Below are 17,092 nucleotides of genomic sequence, written 5' to 3'. Positions count from 1 at the left end.
TATCTGATTAACTACTTTCGTAGGAGTCAGTGAGGGGATTTTCGCTCTAGAGATCATGGAAGAGGGGGGGAATCCCAATCTTCCACTTATAAACCCAGGAATTACACTTTAATCATCCTGTGTCGGTTGCTATTATTATTATTTTCAATGGCATATGCATATATATACTAATATTTTAATAAAAATTGAAAATTTAAAGGACAGTTAGTGTATCATCATATCTCAAAATAAATATTGGTAAATTATTACAATTTTCAATTATATTTATTTGTATTACTAAGTTACAAATAAATTTCCAAAAATTTCAAAAACTTTGATTTGAAAATTCAACAACAATATTTGATGGAAAAACACACTTTTTGAAAAAAAATATTCGAAGAATTAAATTTTCTATATACGATCATATCAATTATCTTTAGAGTGAATAGACAAGAAACATGTGGTTTTAAAATTTTTTTTAATCTATCATATGCTTTAAAAACTTGTTGTAAAATCTCGTAGTTTTTATTTTGCTCCGTATGTATCACGCCATCCACCTCGAAATGCTAACTTGTCATGTCTATTACCACCACATGGCCCTTTTTCATTAAAAATTAAACTTTGGTTTTTATTAAAAAAATTCAATTTTTGATAATTCAAAGAAAAACGAAAAATTTTAAAAATAAAATGATGAACTTGGAAGGGATGGAGCGACTAGGGGCGTCGGGCGACGGCTAGCCAATCCCCTTATCCCTTCAATTGACCAAGATCTCAATTTTGAGATCTGGGCCAATTCGGGGGTCGAGGGAGTCAATTGGCAGCACCCCTGCCACCTCCGAGGTTACCAACGTCCTTTAAGAACTTGGGTAAACTGAGAGGCAAAGGAGGGGATACTAACGCCCCTAGCCCTTCCCTTATTCTCTAGGCCCATCCTTGTCCTTCAATTTCTTTTCCTTCTTCTTTTTTTTTTTTAAAGTTTTCAAATTTTAATTTTAATTATTAAGAAGCCAAATTACATTATGAAAATGTGCCACGTTGCAGAAATAGGCAGGACATGTTAACATTTAACGATGGAAAAGTAATAGGTGTACAATATTAAGGACAAGACTGAAACTATGTGATTTTCCAGTAATTTTTTGAAATTTATGATAATGAAAATTTAAAACCACTTTTTAATTTTTTGCTATTTAACAATTTGTCTATTAAAACTAAAAAGGCACTCATATTTATCTAAATATATTTATATTCTATATATTAATTTTTATCTTAATTGACTAGCTACTAATTTTTATCTTAAATAAAAAATTCAAGATTATTAAATATTTTATAGATTATAAAATTTTCTCAAAATCTTGAAAAAAATATTATCTTATATTATATTTATCTTATTAAAAGATATTCATCCAATATTAAAAATTCAAAACTAAGTGATTTATTAAATATTATATGTAACAAGCAACATCTCAATGGAAAATTGACAAAACCTTTTGTTTTATTTAGAACTAATTGTGTACCTTTATAAAATTTGAAAAATGATTTTTTTTTAATTATTATATATGTATAAAAAAATAGAATTCCATTAATTCGGTAATCGGGCTGATGCCTTCAAGTTCACCATGTCTATCAAAAAAAAGTTCACCATGTCTTTGCTTTCATATTGTAAGCCCAGGGGTCGGGTGGAGAATTGGTGCCTTTGTAGTAGCATTACTTGTAAACTTTAGCAACCCGTTTGGTTTTATGATCGATTTTTAAACTTCTAATTCTAACTTTAACTCTACTCACTACATAACAAAAGTCAACAGCACAATTATTACTTTTTTATTTTTCTTTAATTATTTTTAATACTAAATTCTCTTAACTATTCATTACTTTTTCACACTTTTTCTCATAATTCAATAATACAATCATTACAACTCAATTAAAATCAAAATTCAACTCTACTTAACTCTAAAACTTAGCCTCGGAAAAAATCTATCTATATCCTATATAAAAAATGTGAAGGCCTATAGTGTGTTTTCACGCTGGGACTCCTTGTGTCTCTTATATCCAATTGTGCCCCCTCTATTCTAACGAATCCTACCAATTGTGTTCCGTTATCCCGAAATTATTTTCACTCCTCTCCAGTCACGTCCTAATCTCCATTAATTTAATTATCAGGTTTCTACATACACTCTCTGTGATTGTCCCTAAAGTCCCTCTTCCTTTCCTTGCAGCCCAGCTTAAGACCTGTCAGTGCCGCTGCTTTCGACCCATCTACTCACACGAACGTTGCCCCTCGGCCTTCCATTGTAAAGCGGGCAGGGGACTAATTATTATTTTTCCATTGATCATTAGAGTTGACCATATTCCATTTTCCTTCATTTGTCAATTACACTCTGATTAGTATCTCTGCATCCTCTTTGTGTCCATGTCTTTTGCGCCCACCTCATATTCGACTGGATTCCGATCTTTTCCTCTGTTTCTCCATAAATTAAAAGTAATTAATTGTGCCTAATAATTCGATGGCATGCCCATTGCTAGAGGGATTTACAAAGAATTGTAAGCTTTTAAAGTTTTGAGCTTCCTCATGGAGAGCGGGATTCCAATTTCCACTCTCATCATGGCTCTCTCCACCTAAAATAATGCAAAAACCTTTAAAAAAAATCTCTCTTTTTTGGTGAAAGAAAAAAAACTAGAAATAGATATTTTGCTTCATAACATATATCATGTACAGTAAACGCATGAGGAAAAATAGGAGAGGCTGAAGCAAACAGAAAAGAACGGAGGCTGAAAGACTTTGCCAATTCTTTCACTTCCCTGAAGAAGAACACTACCTGTAACCAGAGGGAGGCTATTTATATTTCTACTTCAGGTTCTCAACAAAGGCAAGTAAGTGATAGCTACTCAGTCTATTTGTTTTTAACCTACTCTGTGTTGTGGTACTAATGTTCTCCTGTTCTGTTCTGCAGAGCTATAGACCTTCAAATCTATTCTTCAAAAGAGAGGGATATAAGTAATACATAATATGTAAATTCGACTTGCTTCGACTTATCTTTATATGTAGATAATATGATTATTGTTGTTCTCTTTTACAGAACTTCCCCAAACTTCAACTCCTAGGTGCAGGCTAATCTCAAATGAACAACGGCAAGTAAGTTACGTATTATGCAAACTTTAACTTACAGATTTTTATGTGCTTTTATTGAGACAAACAGCTACCCTCTGCAACCATTGAAGCAAAAATGAAAATCAGTCAGTACGTTGGCCAGGAAAACATATCACCAACATCTAAAGAACATAATTATTATTTAGTAAGTGCCATTCTAGATAACTAAACAATAGTGAAACACTAGACTTTCAAGCAGAAAGATATAGTTACTGCCTGCTCCCTACAAAGATTGAATGAAAAAAAATGGAATCAACAAATCACTCAAAATATATCTATGAGATATTCTCTTATATATATTTTGGGAAGATTCAGTTATGGGATATTTTAGGGGGAGGAAGAGAAAAAGGTAACACATGAGCCAGCCGAATCAATTATGAAATCTGTTATATATATATATATATATATTTATATAATTAATTATTTACTTATTTATAATAACTGAGTATGTTCTAATTCTTCTTCTAGCAGATGGACTCAAGCTTGGCACACATTCGAACCTGGTTTCAGAAGGTTGGTCTTCGAAGTGGTCGGTTAGCAAATGAATCTACAGTAGCCCCTAAAACTGGCCATATCAGCTAATGATGGAAGCAGTCTGTGAGGCATAATCATAGTATACTTGGCATATGTCTATCCCTAGGAATAGTACGTAAATACGTACAAGTAATTTTTTTTTTTTGCCTTTATTCTTTGTAGAAGGATTGTCTTTTCTTTTGTGCTTATAAGACCGAGCTACAACATCCTAGTAATAAGATTTCTGTCGGCCAATTTGTGATTTTATCAGTTCAAGTTGATGTACCAAACTTGGAATATTATGTAAGAAATGCGCATAACATCGTAGTGGATAGCAAAGATAGCTTTGGTTGTTGACATAAGAAATGAACCATACTTATTCGTGTTGAGGTATAGCCCCAGTTGAATCAATAGATTTGGTAGGGGATAAGACCCTAAATCCAAAAACAATAGCCTCAGCCCAGTCCCATGAAAAAGTATTCTATACCAAAACATCGTGGTCCTCATGATGCAAACGTGAAAACTGATCTCAGGAAAATTTCATCGATATTATAGTGATCTCTAAGTAATTGCAGAAAACCAAAGGGCTTAGCAAATAATGAAATATTATTGAGTTTTAATTAATTATAAAAAATAACAAAGATGTCCTTTCCATAGACAATGAAATTCTAAATGTTAACAAAGTGAAAGATAATTTCTTTCAAAATTCCAATCTGAAAAGAGATTTTGGCTTCCACTATTAGATTTCTGACGTTTCAATAGACTTCAGGCGATATAATTATGAAAGGGACAACATTTACAGCACCGGATAAATTAAGGAAGTTTGGTTGGTGGTAATACCAAATGTATGGTTGCGGAAACCGAACTAAGACATTTTGGTTTTCAAGCTTCAAGCTTGACGTAGACATATTTCAATATTCTTCTTTCATTTAAGAAATGTACGGAGTCAAAATCCACTCAACTTCGAAAGAAAGAAAAGACAATTATGCACTTTCAAAAACGAATATATTGCAGTTTATTTATGTATAATAAATGAATTCCATTCATGTGAATAGTCAAAAGTCTTTTTTCCGTACATGAATTGCTTCGTAGTATGCACGACATGCAATTGTTTTTTATCAAAAGATTCAACCGAATGGAGGACCTCTATAGATGAATCAACTGCCATTCATTCCAAAGTGGCAATTCTCATGTGCAGAAGCCAACAAGAAGAGACTACGTTCATGCATTAATATACGTATGTTGAGAGCAGGAGAAGATGAATCATCCGAAGATGATATACGTTCATGCATTCATCTTTATCAGTTTTTCGTTTCCCATTTAATGATGCAATCCACCTATATCTTTGCTCTAGAGGCCAGATGAAGACAGAACGAGCACCCTATACGAAAAGCAGTAGATATATATATATATATATATATATATATCTATATCGGCCGTCATAAGATATTTGATCCACAATGAACAGCACAGCCCGTGCATGCACGGGCCCAGCTCCCCAAGTACATATATATGGTCGTATCCCTTGGCATATTCAAGCGGGTGCAGAGGCACGCCATGTGATGTAATAATATTTGTCAGTCGGTTCCATATAATCCATCCGGCAGAAATTGGTTAGCATTTCAAATTCTTACACTTTTCATCTAATTATAATTGGTGTTCTGATTCCATCTTCAACATGTTTCCTATAACAATGTAAGTTACTCTGATCTTTTTCAGCTTTGATTGACGATGTTTAACTTAATTTAATCCGCTTGCTGGTCCAATTTATCTTAGTTGTTCCCGTGCTTGATGTTAAAAGTCTAAGTAATGCCTATCTTTTTCCCTCATGAACTTCTGTATTTGTCGTTTTCTCGACATGTCTCACTTGCAGATATTCCTCTCAGTGCGGTTTCTGTAACGCCCCAGTTCCAAATACAAAAACCCGAAATCCCAAGATAAGCTCCCATACACATTACATATCACTTGATCAGAGATGGCTTCTTACTCTTCCACTTTCCACTTTCTAGTTGTTTCCTTCCCAAGCCAAGGCCACATCAACCCGTCACTCCTATTCGCGAAGCGCCTTCTGCGCTCCGGCTCTTGCGTGACCTTTGCCACTTCAAGGTCTGCCCTCCGCCAGATGCGTGAGTCCAAAGAAACTTTCGATGACTTGTCCTACGCGGCATTCTCAGATGGATACGATGACGGATTCGACATAGGAAAGCACGATATTCAGCAGTTCATGGATGAGCTCAAGAGACAAGGGCCTCAGACTTTAGGAGAGCTTATCGGGAACTGCCTGACAGAAGGGCGAGAATTCACGCATGTGTTCTACACGACGCTCATCCCGTGGGCCGCAGATGTGGCGAGTTCCTTTAGGTTGCGTTCTACGCTCATCTGGACACAGCCTGCAACCGTGTTGGACATCTACTACTATTACTTCGATGGTTACGGAGACGTCATCAGCGATGCAGGTATCAACTCTTCATCCCCGATTGTGCTGCCAGGACTTCCGCCTCTTACAGGCCGCGATGTCCCTTCCTTCTTCTCCCCCGAGAACCATTACAGTTACTTTCTGCCTTTGATGAAGCGCCAGTTCGAGATACTCGATGAGCAGGGCAATAGTCATAAAGTGCTTGTGAATACATTTGACGCATTAGAAGAAGGGCCTCTACGAGCCACTCGTAAGCTTAACTTGGTGGGGATAGGACCTCTACTGCCCTCAGCCTTCTTGGACGGGCACAACCCGTCGGATACATCCTTTGGAGGTGATATCTTCCAAGGTTCTTCAAAGAATTATACTGAATGGCTGAACAACAATCCTCGGGCGTCGGTGATCTATATATGCTTTGGGAGCATCCATCTTCTAACAAGGCGGCAAAGGGATGAACTGGCAAGGGGATTACTATCCAGTAGTCGACCGTTTCTATGGGTGATGTTTGATGATCCATATCTAAAGTTTTTCAACTCTTTGATCATGTTCCGTGCTCAATATAATGTAAAATGACTGTAGCATGAGAAATATCTAAAAATATGTCCGGATAAATGGATATCTAACAGTTCGAAAAGTGATTGCACCAAATAATAATTGTCTCATAAAATTTTACAGATATCTGAATTTCGTATTATAATTTATGGTTGGTACAGGTGATGAGGGATGCTGGAAAAAATGATGAGGAAAACGGGCAGTTGATCTATCAGGAAGAATTGGAACGACAAGGAATTATCATACCGTGGAGCACGCAAGTCGAGGTTCTGTCCCATCCATTGGAGGGATGCTTTGTGACGCACTGCGGATGGAACTCGACCAGTGAAAGCCTAGCGTGCGGGGTGCCCATGGTGGCATGTCCACAATGGGTCGACCAGAGGACGGATGCGAAACTCGTCGAGGACATGTGGAAGACCGGCGTAAGGGCCAACCTGAAGAGCGGGACGATCATCGAAGGGGAGGAGATAAGGAGGTGCTTGGATTTGGTGATGGGAGAGGGAGAGAAGGGAGAAGAAATAAGGAGGAATGCAAGGAAGTGGAAGGAGTTGGCTAAGGAGGCTGCTGGGGAAGGAGGGTCTTCGGATAAGAACCTCAGGGCCTTCTTGGAGGAGATTGCAAGCTCAGTTTAATCAATTGGTAGTCATAATTAAGCTAGAGTAGATTGAACTTGTTCACATCGTGTCCTTGTCCTTTTACGAAATTATAAGAATGTCTAGGTGAAGTTTTAACGTAAAATCTAATATACAATAATAGGTGAAGTTTTAACGTAAAATCTAATATACAATAACATAAACAAGATGTTTTACATGAACAGACCGGGCATCCGATTTACAGCTTGAATGATGACAGTTGAGGTGGAAGTAAGATCACAATAGATCTCATCAACTGACCATGCTGGCGGCAAAGTCCATGGCTAAGTTGCTCGATCCGACTCCCCCATGTTCGACGACTCGCTGCACTACATGCTGTGGCTGGTGTCACCGCTGACAGGCAAGATTGTTATCGAAATATCACCCACGCAAGAACACACAATCCCCATCTCGGCCTCGAATTGGCCAGCGCAGTTGCCATAATGATGCTAGTCACAGCCAACTCAGCTTCTATCAACCCATTTCTCGAACCAGTCGAGATCGGGATGGGATTTGGAGCATAATCATTGCTTCAATTTTGGTCGGACAAGGTTGTGCTGCTGCAGCAACAGCACCGCCAGATTGCACCCTTTTATTATCAATCATCCCAATCTCTAGATCTTCCAAGTTCACTTGTGGAAAAGGATATTAAGAAATAATAGCACATTTTCTTAATACTAGGAAGGAAAAGGCAATCTTAGGTTCGTTGCACATCAAAACCCGAATGCTTTACGCGACAAGAGCTGGAACCAGAACCACCATCTAATTCTTGGGCACAGAAACTACTAGCACTTTCTCTAATAACTACAAGACAGCATCCGATAACACGACAAGCTTCAGTTTCAAAAGTCCCATACACTGCATACCTATACTGGAAAATCGAATTGCTCAATCCCCATATCCACAAGTTCAGCGAGGGGGAGATAAGAATGGATACAACATTTCCAAAAGGTCGCTACTCTGCACAGCTTTGTAAACTACAAGTTTGCAACGTTGAAACATTTCCCAAGAGCTCTGAATCATCGCTGAGAGCAAAATCAAGCTTCTAATTTCAAGTTATAGCGACAAGAGTCGAAAGAACAGTGGCAGGGTTTTCTCTGCATTGGCTAGATCTGATGTGCTGTAAAATAATGCAAGGACCGGAACACAGTATCTTAACTCAGGACAACCAGAATTTCGGACCCATTAGTTCGTGTTCAGCAGCAGAGCCTTGCCCAGCGAGCTTCTGGATACGGGAGGAGAACTCCTCAGCCTGCCAGGAGCTTAAGTAAGGTCAGTGGAGCTGAATGACATCACGCAAGCACATTGTGAAATCACAGATATATGAGACTTCCCGAATATGATTTGACCACACAGATCATTATTATCCAATTAGTATAGTGTACCGAAACTAGTATAGTTAAGAGCAAAGATGAAACTGTAGTTTCGGTTCATAGAAACATGAACTCCTATCTTCCTTAGACGTGAAAACTATTACACAGAAGGTAACGCCTCGAAAACTGTTTTCTTCCAGTAGTCTGAGAAAATAGATTGAAAGACAGAAATTGCACAGTACAGCTTATTTTCTTGTTTTTAAATACTTTTACATGTTTATCCATTCAAGGTTGTAATCAAGTCACATCTCACTGGACACGTTTGCATTTTGGAAATGACAGAACAGTGTTTTCACTTATTCTAGATGCAGGCTTCCAGATACCTCTCAATTGATTCTTTAAGAAAAGTTTAGTATAATCATTTGGTGTTCTTAGCTTTTCTGAATTGTATGCGGAGGGATGACTGTTTAGTTAATAGACACGAGTAAAGCAAACGACTGAAAATAGAGCAAGTAAAATGATGGACCTTCTCATCAATCCACATTAGGGAGCTCAGCTGATTATTCAATATCCGGACAACAACATCCAATGGTGTCATCCCATCAACCGCCGCAAGCTCTCCACCCTGAAAGGGTCAATGGAAACGAAATCGTCAAAAGCTGACATCACTCAATTCGAAAGTCTGACCATACTTGTATGCAGAACCAGCAAAAAGAAGCCACATAAAGAAGGCTACCTGGTTGGAGTTTAGGTTCTGAATGATTGATTTGATCTGTTCGGTCATTTGCTCCAGCTCCCTCTCTATAAACTCAGCTTGCTCATACCTAAGACAGAAGGAAGGGTAATCACCTCGCGTGGAAGAACACAAACTCCTATTGAAGCTACTAACATCTAGTGGCTGCTTAACCATTTTCAAGTCCTCACCAGCCAGCAAACTTCTCCCAAACTACCACATAGATTAAAAAGAACTGGCATGTTATACAAGGCAATGAAATGCATAAGCTCCTTTACCCTATCAGCAAAAAGGAGCAATATCCTGATCATCCTATCAGAATTTTGGCCTGGTTTAAGACTTTTATAATAAAATAGCAGATAATACAAGCTCATTGTAGAAACTGTTCGTGAGATAAAAGCGGATTTCCCGTCACTTATTGAGAAGAAATTTCAGAATATATTTCGTATCTAACATAAGATATTTTGATTATAATAAAAGGCTCCTTTAAACCAAGGCCCTTTAATTACTGATGTTTAATAAAAGAAAAAAGAAAGTCTGTTCTCACATTGCATCTCTTGTAGATGCAGCTTCATCATCAAGAAGTATTGCACGTTCGTCCTTATAAATGCGCTCAGCTTCTTCTTCAATGCTCTGCAAAGCCTTGTCAACCTAACATAAAGAGGAAATGGAAAACTCATTCTCAAAAACTCAAGCCACGGTTTTCCCCCCAAATAGGAATGCATATCAAAAGAATAACCAAGTGTCCAACACAATGCTACTAATAAAGACAGTTTTTTCAGGAGTTAGTGCTGAAATAGTATATTTCGGAAAGCAACACACCCTAATGCTCACAAAGAGAACAACTCCAGCAAAAAAAGACTTTTCTCTTGGTTTACAAGAGAGTATTTATAATCAGTGCCAATTTATTTAGAAAATATTATCTTTTAGATTTATACACGAAACAAACAGGACGGACATAGCCATCCAGCATGAACTCTTCTGGTCCACATGCAACATCGGATACACATTGCCAATAACTTTCTCTTGATCCATCATTGAGCAGTCACCCATACTATGACCGGGGCATTTCCTACAGGACATCTTATTCAGATATTTGTAAATGAACCCATCATAATAATGTGCTGACATTTTTCAGCCTGACAGTAAGTTATAGAAATAGGACCGCAACTGTTTATTCCCCCATCCCCCAAAAAAAAACAAGAAAAAAAGAAAGAAGATGCCAAGAGCACAGATATTCCAACCATTGCTGCAAACACTTTGCCAAGGAAGATTTTGCAGTCCTACATCTCAACATTGTTTCATCTTAACTTACATGAATCTATTCCTGTTCTTTATCTTAAACAGCAAGTTATCATTTCTCCCTACTCCTTCATAAAAGGTGCATGGAACAGCATTCAAGAATCCATAATAACACTCTTAAATGCAGAACACATAATAAAACATAAATGTGACTCTCTTTCTGTACCAGCTCGAGGAACCAACTTTGTCAGTATCTTAAACCGTCAACGCATATTAAGATGCATTTCTGTGAACAACTCATCCTGCTGACGTTCATCGGATAATAGGATAAATACAAAGTTCAACTGATATCTCTTATAGAAATTCCAGGAGGATTAATGAATAAAAAAAGCACGATAAGAAAGTTATATCTGACCTCTTGCTGATGAGTTTCAATTAGTTCCAGCTGTCTCTCCAAACTAGCTTGCGTCTCAACCACTTTTGCTACTTCAATCTAAATAAAAATTCATATAAAGGCACAACGTAATGGACTTAACAACCAACTTATGTATCTGAAGGTTACCAAACGAAAAAGGAAGAGAAGAGCATCGAGTGGAGACTGCTGAGCATAGATATGGAAAAGAAGTTGTAGTAGTCTATTCTAAATTTAAAAGCACTAGTGGTATGAAGTTCTTGATTCTCAATGGGCAACGTACAGCACAAAAAATATGCCATATTGCATGTTATCTGATCAGAAGCAGTATTCACTTTGCATAGGATAGAAAATTCACAACCCAAAGTACTATACAAGCAGTTGAGGTAGTCAATAGGATAAAACAAGAAGAGTGGATAAAGTTCATGCATATAACCATTCTGGTTTTGTAATAAGTTAAAAATTGTCATGATCGAAAATGATCACCTCAAGCCTAAGAAGAACATCACGATTTTGCAAAATCCTCTTATCCCATTCAGCTATTGCACTGGCTTGCTTCCGAAATTTCCCTGTTCGCTCTTGCAGTTCAGCGTTCCACTCCTTAATGATCTTCATTTACACAACCAAGTTGTGTGTGAGAGAGAGAGAGAGAGGCAGACAATAAAGAGCTGAAAAACAGGTTATGATCAAGAAGCTCCCAAATTCCATCTTCACAAAAAATGGAACTGGCAAAATTTTTTGTAAAACTAAAAGCATACTGTGTTGTTTGATACAGGATGATTTTTTTATCAGAAAAAAGTGTTAAGTGCAAAATCTTGTGCTGTCACAATGGTCCATTTAACAAATATCCCAGCAGTGATGTAACATTCATTGGAAATGGTCATGCTAGTTGTAGCTGACAAATCATAGATATTTCTCTAAAATCTCCCTATGCACCCAACTGCGATGGAGGCTAATAGATCCAAACAATCAGTTTATTTAAGTCCATGTTACTAAATCTGAAGTAACTTGCAGAAATTGGTTCCTATAATTGCAAAAGCAATAACAAATACCTCCTCAACTATCTTCCCAGTGATTTCAGATGGCATTCTTGGTGCAGCAGAAGGTGTGCTTACACTTGAAGTTGCCCTGCAGGAAGTAGAAGAAATAGTCAAGCATACAGTATTCTAATGCCAAAGCATATTCTTTTTAAAAGAGCTAATAATTAGTAATACTTTTTCAAAGTAAATGGCTTATTTGATAAGTAAGCAATTGAAATACAGAAAATCATTTTACTCAATTATCTGCAGTAACTACCCAGGAAGTCAATCTCCAGTCAAAAAAGATGGGGGGAAAAAGGTAATGTTAGACTATTTAAATGCACTGATTCCCCTCAAGTTTGGCACCACTTGCAATTTTGAACCCTAAAATTCCACGTTCTTTTTTTTTGGCAATTATCCCTATTACAGATTCATCTTTTGCAATGTTCCCGTCGTTTAATAGTTTGTCAAAAGCAACAGAATGTTGGTGACCTTCATGCAACTTCACTTTGCCTTGTCAAAGCTCTTTTTCTTTTTAAATGGCGAAAACTTCCCCCCATTATCCTCCCGATCTTTGTGCTTGTAACCTTCTACCCAACATACTCCTCACAATTGCAGCTGCCCTGTTCCACTTTCAAAACCAACTTTCTCAAACATCATCTCCACTCTGTAAACCAGCTTTTCAACCCAAACCAGTGGAAATGAAAGTTTTCACCATTTGTAATTAAAATAAAAAGATACCCTCTTTCAGTCCGCTTGACCTGGCTGGTTGGTGCAATTATAAGAAGCTAAGAAGTAACCTATGTGCTATTCCTACAAATAATAGGAGTACAGAGTCTTATGTCATGTGCATCCAAAATTTTAAGAAAGTATAAATATAAAGACATTTATTTTCAAAATCATTTGGTATTTAGGTGACCAATTTCTTCCATTAATTCATCTCTTAGGATATTGACAAAATTAGTTTTAGAATCCGCCGAGTTTTTATTCTTACCTCTCAATTTTGCAACATGGATGTAATTGCATCATCTGATCTCAATTTTAATTTCTGTTATTATATATGTGTTCTAATACGAGTTTGTTGCTTCCCTCTTCCCTTTCCTCTATTTTCCTCGGAGAAGAGGTAGATAATCAGGGCAATTTTTTCTCCTTTTAAGGCTCTCTCCAGGCAAAAGATAGTCCAAGGGTGGAGGGGGTGGGTAAAATGTCACTTTAATAGTAAGTGATGGAATACTAAACAGCTGGTGGACATTGCAAGATGAAAATAGGTGGTTTAATTGCCGAAATTTGAAGTCTTGGTGTTTTTGTGTGTGTGTGAGTGGGGGGGGGCAGTAAATTTAGCCCATGAAAAATCGACAGATCAACCAACAATAGCTGCAAAATGACAAGAAAATAAGAGCAGCATACGAGGAAACATATACTGACCCACTACTGGAAGCAGCAACAAGAGCTGATGGTGCCTGGCTAGCAGCTGTACTGGTAGAGGTAACAGTGGTTGTGGCAGCAGTAGTAGAAGTAATGCCTGCAAAAACGTATCGATAACAAAAACTTAAACAGGAGAATTTTGGAAGCATGGACCAAAACTCAAGACAATAGACCCCAAAATCTAAGGAAATAAGTCATAAAGTAGAGTATATGACCATCAACAGCGATCACAGTGATGAAAATGTGCAAATTTTTCCAGTCTATGATACGAAGGATTGTACGTCCAGAATCATATACAAGAAACTTTCATAAGACAACCTACACCTGCATTAACATGAACTAATCTGCTTCTATGTCTATGGGCTTATGGGGGATCAGGGAAGCCTGAGTTGGCTACAGTACAATGGACTCCTTACATGACTATAAAAGGGGAAACGCTATGTACATAACAGAAAAACAGCTCTCCCAAGCTATCAGGTACCAAATTACATCACTACTAACCCGTTTGATCTTCCAAACTATAGAAAAACAGGTAATCTTCCTTTCAGGACAAGTTGCAAAGTATGAGCTCCACTCCAATCAATGTCCCAATACATGGTAGAAATGTCATATTATCATTATAGATCCATATATGAAGGTTCTAATCTCCTCCCAATGATCTTATATCAGACACATCTGAAGGAAAATTGCTCACATTATTCTACCACTGCTTGTTTACTCAATCTCTACACACTTCTCAACATTTCCATATAGTCAGCTCCCCAACCACCCCAAGATTCTGGATACTCATCCCAATTCGCCCTTCAAACTCATATTTTCAATTTGCCCTACTCTATATAGCATTAATAGGATCGTATCCATCAACAACGCAAGCATGTAAAGTGATGGCATATCGCACAAAAATGGCAGTTTCATTCGATATGTATGAAACCCCACTGCCAACAAACAAAAGCAAAGTAACCCAACTCACCAAATGCAGGGGCAGGACTGGTCGAGGGGGCATGTGACGAAGCCGGAGTTGTAACCTTAGTTGACAAAGAGAAGCTTGGAACAGAGCTGGTGGTCCCCGAAGAAGCAGTAGTGGAAACCACACCAAAACCGGTAAATGAACCAGTAGTAGCAGCTGAAGCTGCTGAAGTCGTGGCTGCTGATGACGAACTCGCTACCAATGATGGAAACGTTGCGGCCGAAGCAGAGCTACCAGCTGCTGGTGTTGATGCACTCGTGGTGGTAGTAACCGTTGAGAAGATGGGGGCAGGGGAAGAAGCAAATGAGAAAGATGTGGATTTTGTGGCTGGGGCTGTGGAGGCAGCTGTGGCAGGTGCTGAGGTCGCTGCAATGCTGAACCCAAAAGAAGCTTGCGAAGGTGATGAAGCAGGAGCGAAAGAGAAGCTCGGACTGGTAGTTGAAGTTGTTGCTGTTGTAGGGGCAGCGGTTGATGCAGAAGTTGTGATCGAAGCAGTGGGCTTTGTGAAAGAAAATCCAGTAGAAGCAGAGAAAGACGATGATGTAGCACTCGAACTCGATGAGAACAAATTTCCGAACGAAGGGGTTGCAGCAGCGGCAGTAGCTGGAGCTGAAGATGAAGCTGTTCTGAACAGTGTAGAAGGAGCAGCAGTGGTGGTGGTGGTGGCGGCGGCTATAGTTGCCCCGAACAGCCCTGAACTGCCAGTGGACGGAGCTGCCGCTGCTCCAAAAAGTGAGCCCGAGCTGGCAGCGGAAGCGGAAGCAGGTGCACCAAACGGAGATGGTCCAGAAGCAGTAGACGACGGCATCCCAAGAAGGGAAGAGGTGGTGCTAGCGGTGGACGATCCCATCCCAAACAAGGGCGAGCTGGAACCCAAAGCTGTACCGAACGGAGTAGAAACAGAGGTAGCCGCGCCAAACAGGGAGGAAGCAGAGCTAGCTGCTGATGAAGCAGCCCCAAACAAGGACGGGCCCGAGACTGCCGCAACTGAGGACGGAGTCCCGAAAGAGGACGGAGCAGCAGCCGCAGCCGGTGCGCCAAACAACGGAGAGGGAGAGCTCATAGTGGATGGAGCCGACCCGAACGTGGATGAGGCAGAACTGGCGGCAGATGATGCGGCGCTGGACAGCGATGGGCCAGAGGTGGCGGCTGATGACGCAGCGTTGAACAGCAACGAGCCGGAGCTGGCCGCAGACGATGGAGTGCCAAACAATGAGGAGCCGGTGCTGGAAGCAGAGGAGCCAAAGCCGAATGGAAATGAAGGGACGGAGGCTGGGGCAGTGGAGGCGGAGCCGAAGCCGAAAGGAGAGGAAGGGGCGGCGGTGGAGGAGGAGGTGGTGGCGGGATTGAGGGCGGCCAAGGGGGAGGGAGAAGAGGAGGAGGCAGAGGGGTTGAAGGGGAAACCGGCGGAGGAGGAGCTAGGGTTTGGGGAGGAGCTGGAGGAGAAACCGGCGGAGGCGGAATGGGCAGAGGATCCGAAAGGGGAAGGGGAGGATCCGAATGAGAAGGACGGAGCGGAGGCGGCCGAGGATCCGAATGAGAAGCCCGACATGGCCGCGGTCTCTGTCTCTGTCGGGGCTGAGCTCCGCCGTCGGCGAGGGTTTACAATTTTCAATCGTGCAGGAAATGTCCGATCGCTGAAGATGAGGCTTTTATGGGATGGCATGCATTGTAATTATCGAAAGAAGATGAGGGTATTTTTGTCCATTCGCCTCCATTTCCGCATCCGGATAAGCTAATCCGGACCGTGATGGGCGGCACCCGTATTCTGCATGTAAACCGGATATGGATCTTGACTCGGAATAACTATTCCGCATTCCGTTCAACCAAACGACCGAAAATATATTCCGTACGAAATAGTTAATCATTACCCTACCTAATCCGGCGAACCAAACGTGCCCTAATCCTTGCTCTCTCTTCTGAGAGCGAGAGAGATTTTCCTTTCAAAATTTTTGCCTCCGTCCGTCGTCGCTTCCTTTCTTCTTTCTTCACCCCTTTCAGTTAATCAATTCATTAATTTAATATAAGTGGGAAAAAAAAAGTAAAAAACAGTTTTGGTCCTCAATTTTGATATATATCATTTTCATCTTAAACTTTATTTTTTTCAATTCACATCCTTCACCTTCAATTTTTTGCCATTTTAGTCCATCAGTTCAATTTTTCATAGAAAAACAATTTTTTCGATATATACTTTCTATAATTACAAAGTTTTAAAAATTTTAAAAAAAGAAGATTCCCAAAAAAAAAACAGGGAGAAGGGAAAGGGGAGAATGGAACAAGGAAAAGGGAGACGGGAGGAAGAGCTTGGGGTGGTGATCGCCAACAAGGCTCCCAATGCCCAAATTAATGAATTTGAAAAAAAAAAATTGGATAGGGCCACTCCGATTACAATCTCTCGAATGTTTGTAGAGCTTGTAAAATTTAAAAATAAAAATGTGTTACATTAATTATGAATGATAAATTAATAAATAATAAAGCAGTAGATGATGATCCTGGCAAAAAATAAATAAATAATGAATTAATGTACATAATAAATGTCTATTGATTGGATAATTATCTTCATTAGATTTACAAAATTTGATAAAAAGTGCACAATAAATGTTTCAGTTAAATTTTTTCTTAAATTTTATTAAATATTTTTAACTTTAACTTTTTATACCTACATGTAATTAATTTGGAAATTTCATGTGAGTAATTGATCCTTTCAAGATCAACATGCCTCTTGGCTCCTTTAGGTTTCGTTT

The 17,092-nt window shown here is 39.1% G+C and overlaps 2 protein-coding genes across 2 annotated transcripts; one reads left to right on the top strand and one right to left on the bottom strand.

Moving 5' to 3' along the window:
* Positions 1-5,560: 5,560 nt before the first annotated feature.
* Positions 5,561-7,380, top strand: LOC116207144 (UDP-glycosyltransferase 75C1-like). Its single transcript, XM_031540007.1, has 2 exons — positions 5,561-6,551; positions 6,767-7,380. Exons 1-2 carry the CDS (start codon positions 5,613-5,615, stop codon positions 7,235-7,237), a joined length of 1,410 nt encoding a protein of 469 aa, XP_031395867.1. The 5' UTR covers positions 5,561-5,612; the 3' UTR covers positions 7,238-7,380.
* Positions 7,381-7,885: 505 nt separating this feature from the next.
* On the bottom strand, positions 7,886-15,982 carry LOC116207143 (nuclear pore complex protein NUP62). The gene is made up of 9 exons (XM_031540006.1): positions 14,352-15,982; positions 13,382-13,478; positions 11,990-12,065; positions 11,424-11,546; positions 10,941-11,018; positions 9,831-9,934; positions 9,287-9,374; positions 9,077-9,175; positions 7,886-8,489 (listed from the first exon to the last, which is right to left on the bottom strand). Exons 1-9 carry the CDS (start codon positions 15,898-15,900, stop codon positions 8,397-8,399), a joined length of 2,307 nt encoding a protein of 768 aa, XP_031395866.1. The 5' UTR covers positions 15,901-15,982; the 3' UTR covers positions 7,886-8,396.
* Between the last annotated feature and the right edge of the window lie 1,110 nt (positions 15,983-17,092).

Source organism: Punica granatum, chromosome 5, assembly GCF_007655135.1.
Source record: "Punica granatum isolate Tunisia-2019 chromosome 5, ASM765513v2, whole genome shotgun sequence".
Lineage (NCBI taxonomy): Eukaryota > Viridiplantae > Streptophyta > Magnoliopsida > Myrtales > Lythraceae > Punica > Punica granatum.
This window is presented reverse-complemented; position numbering and strand designations above follow the sequence as displayed.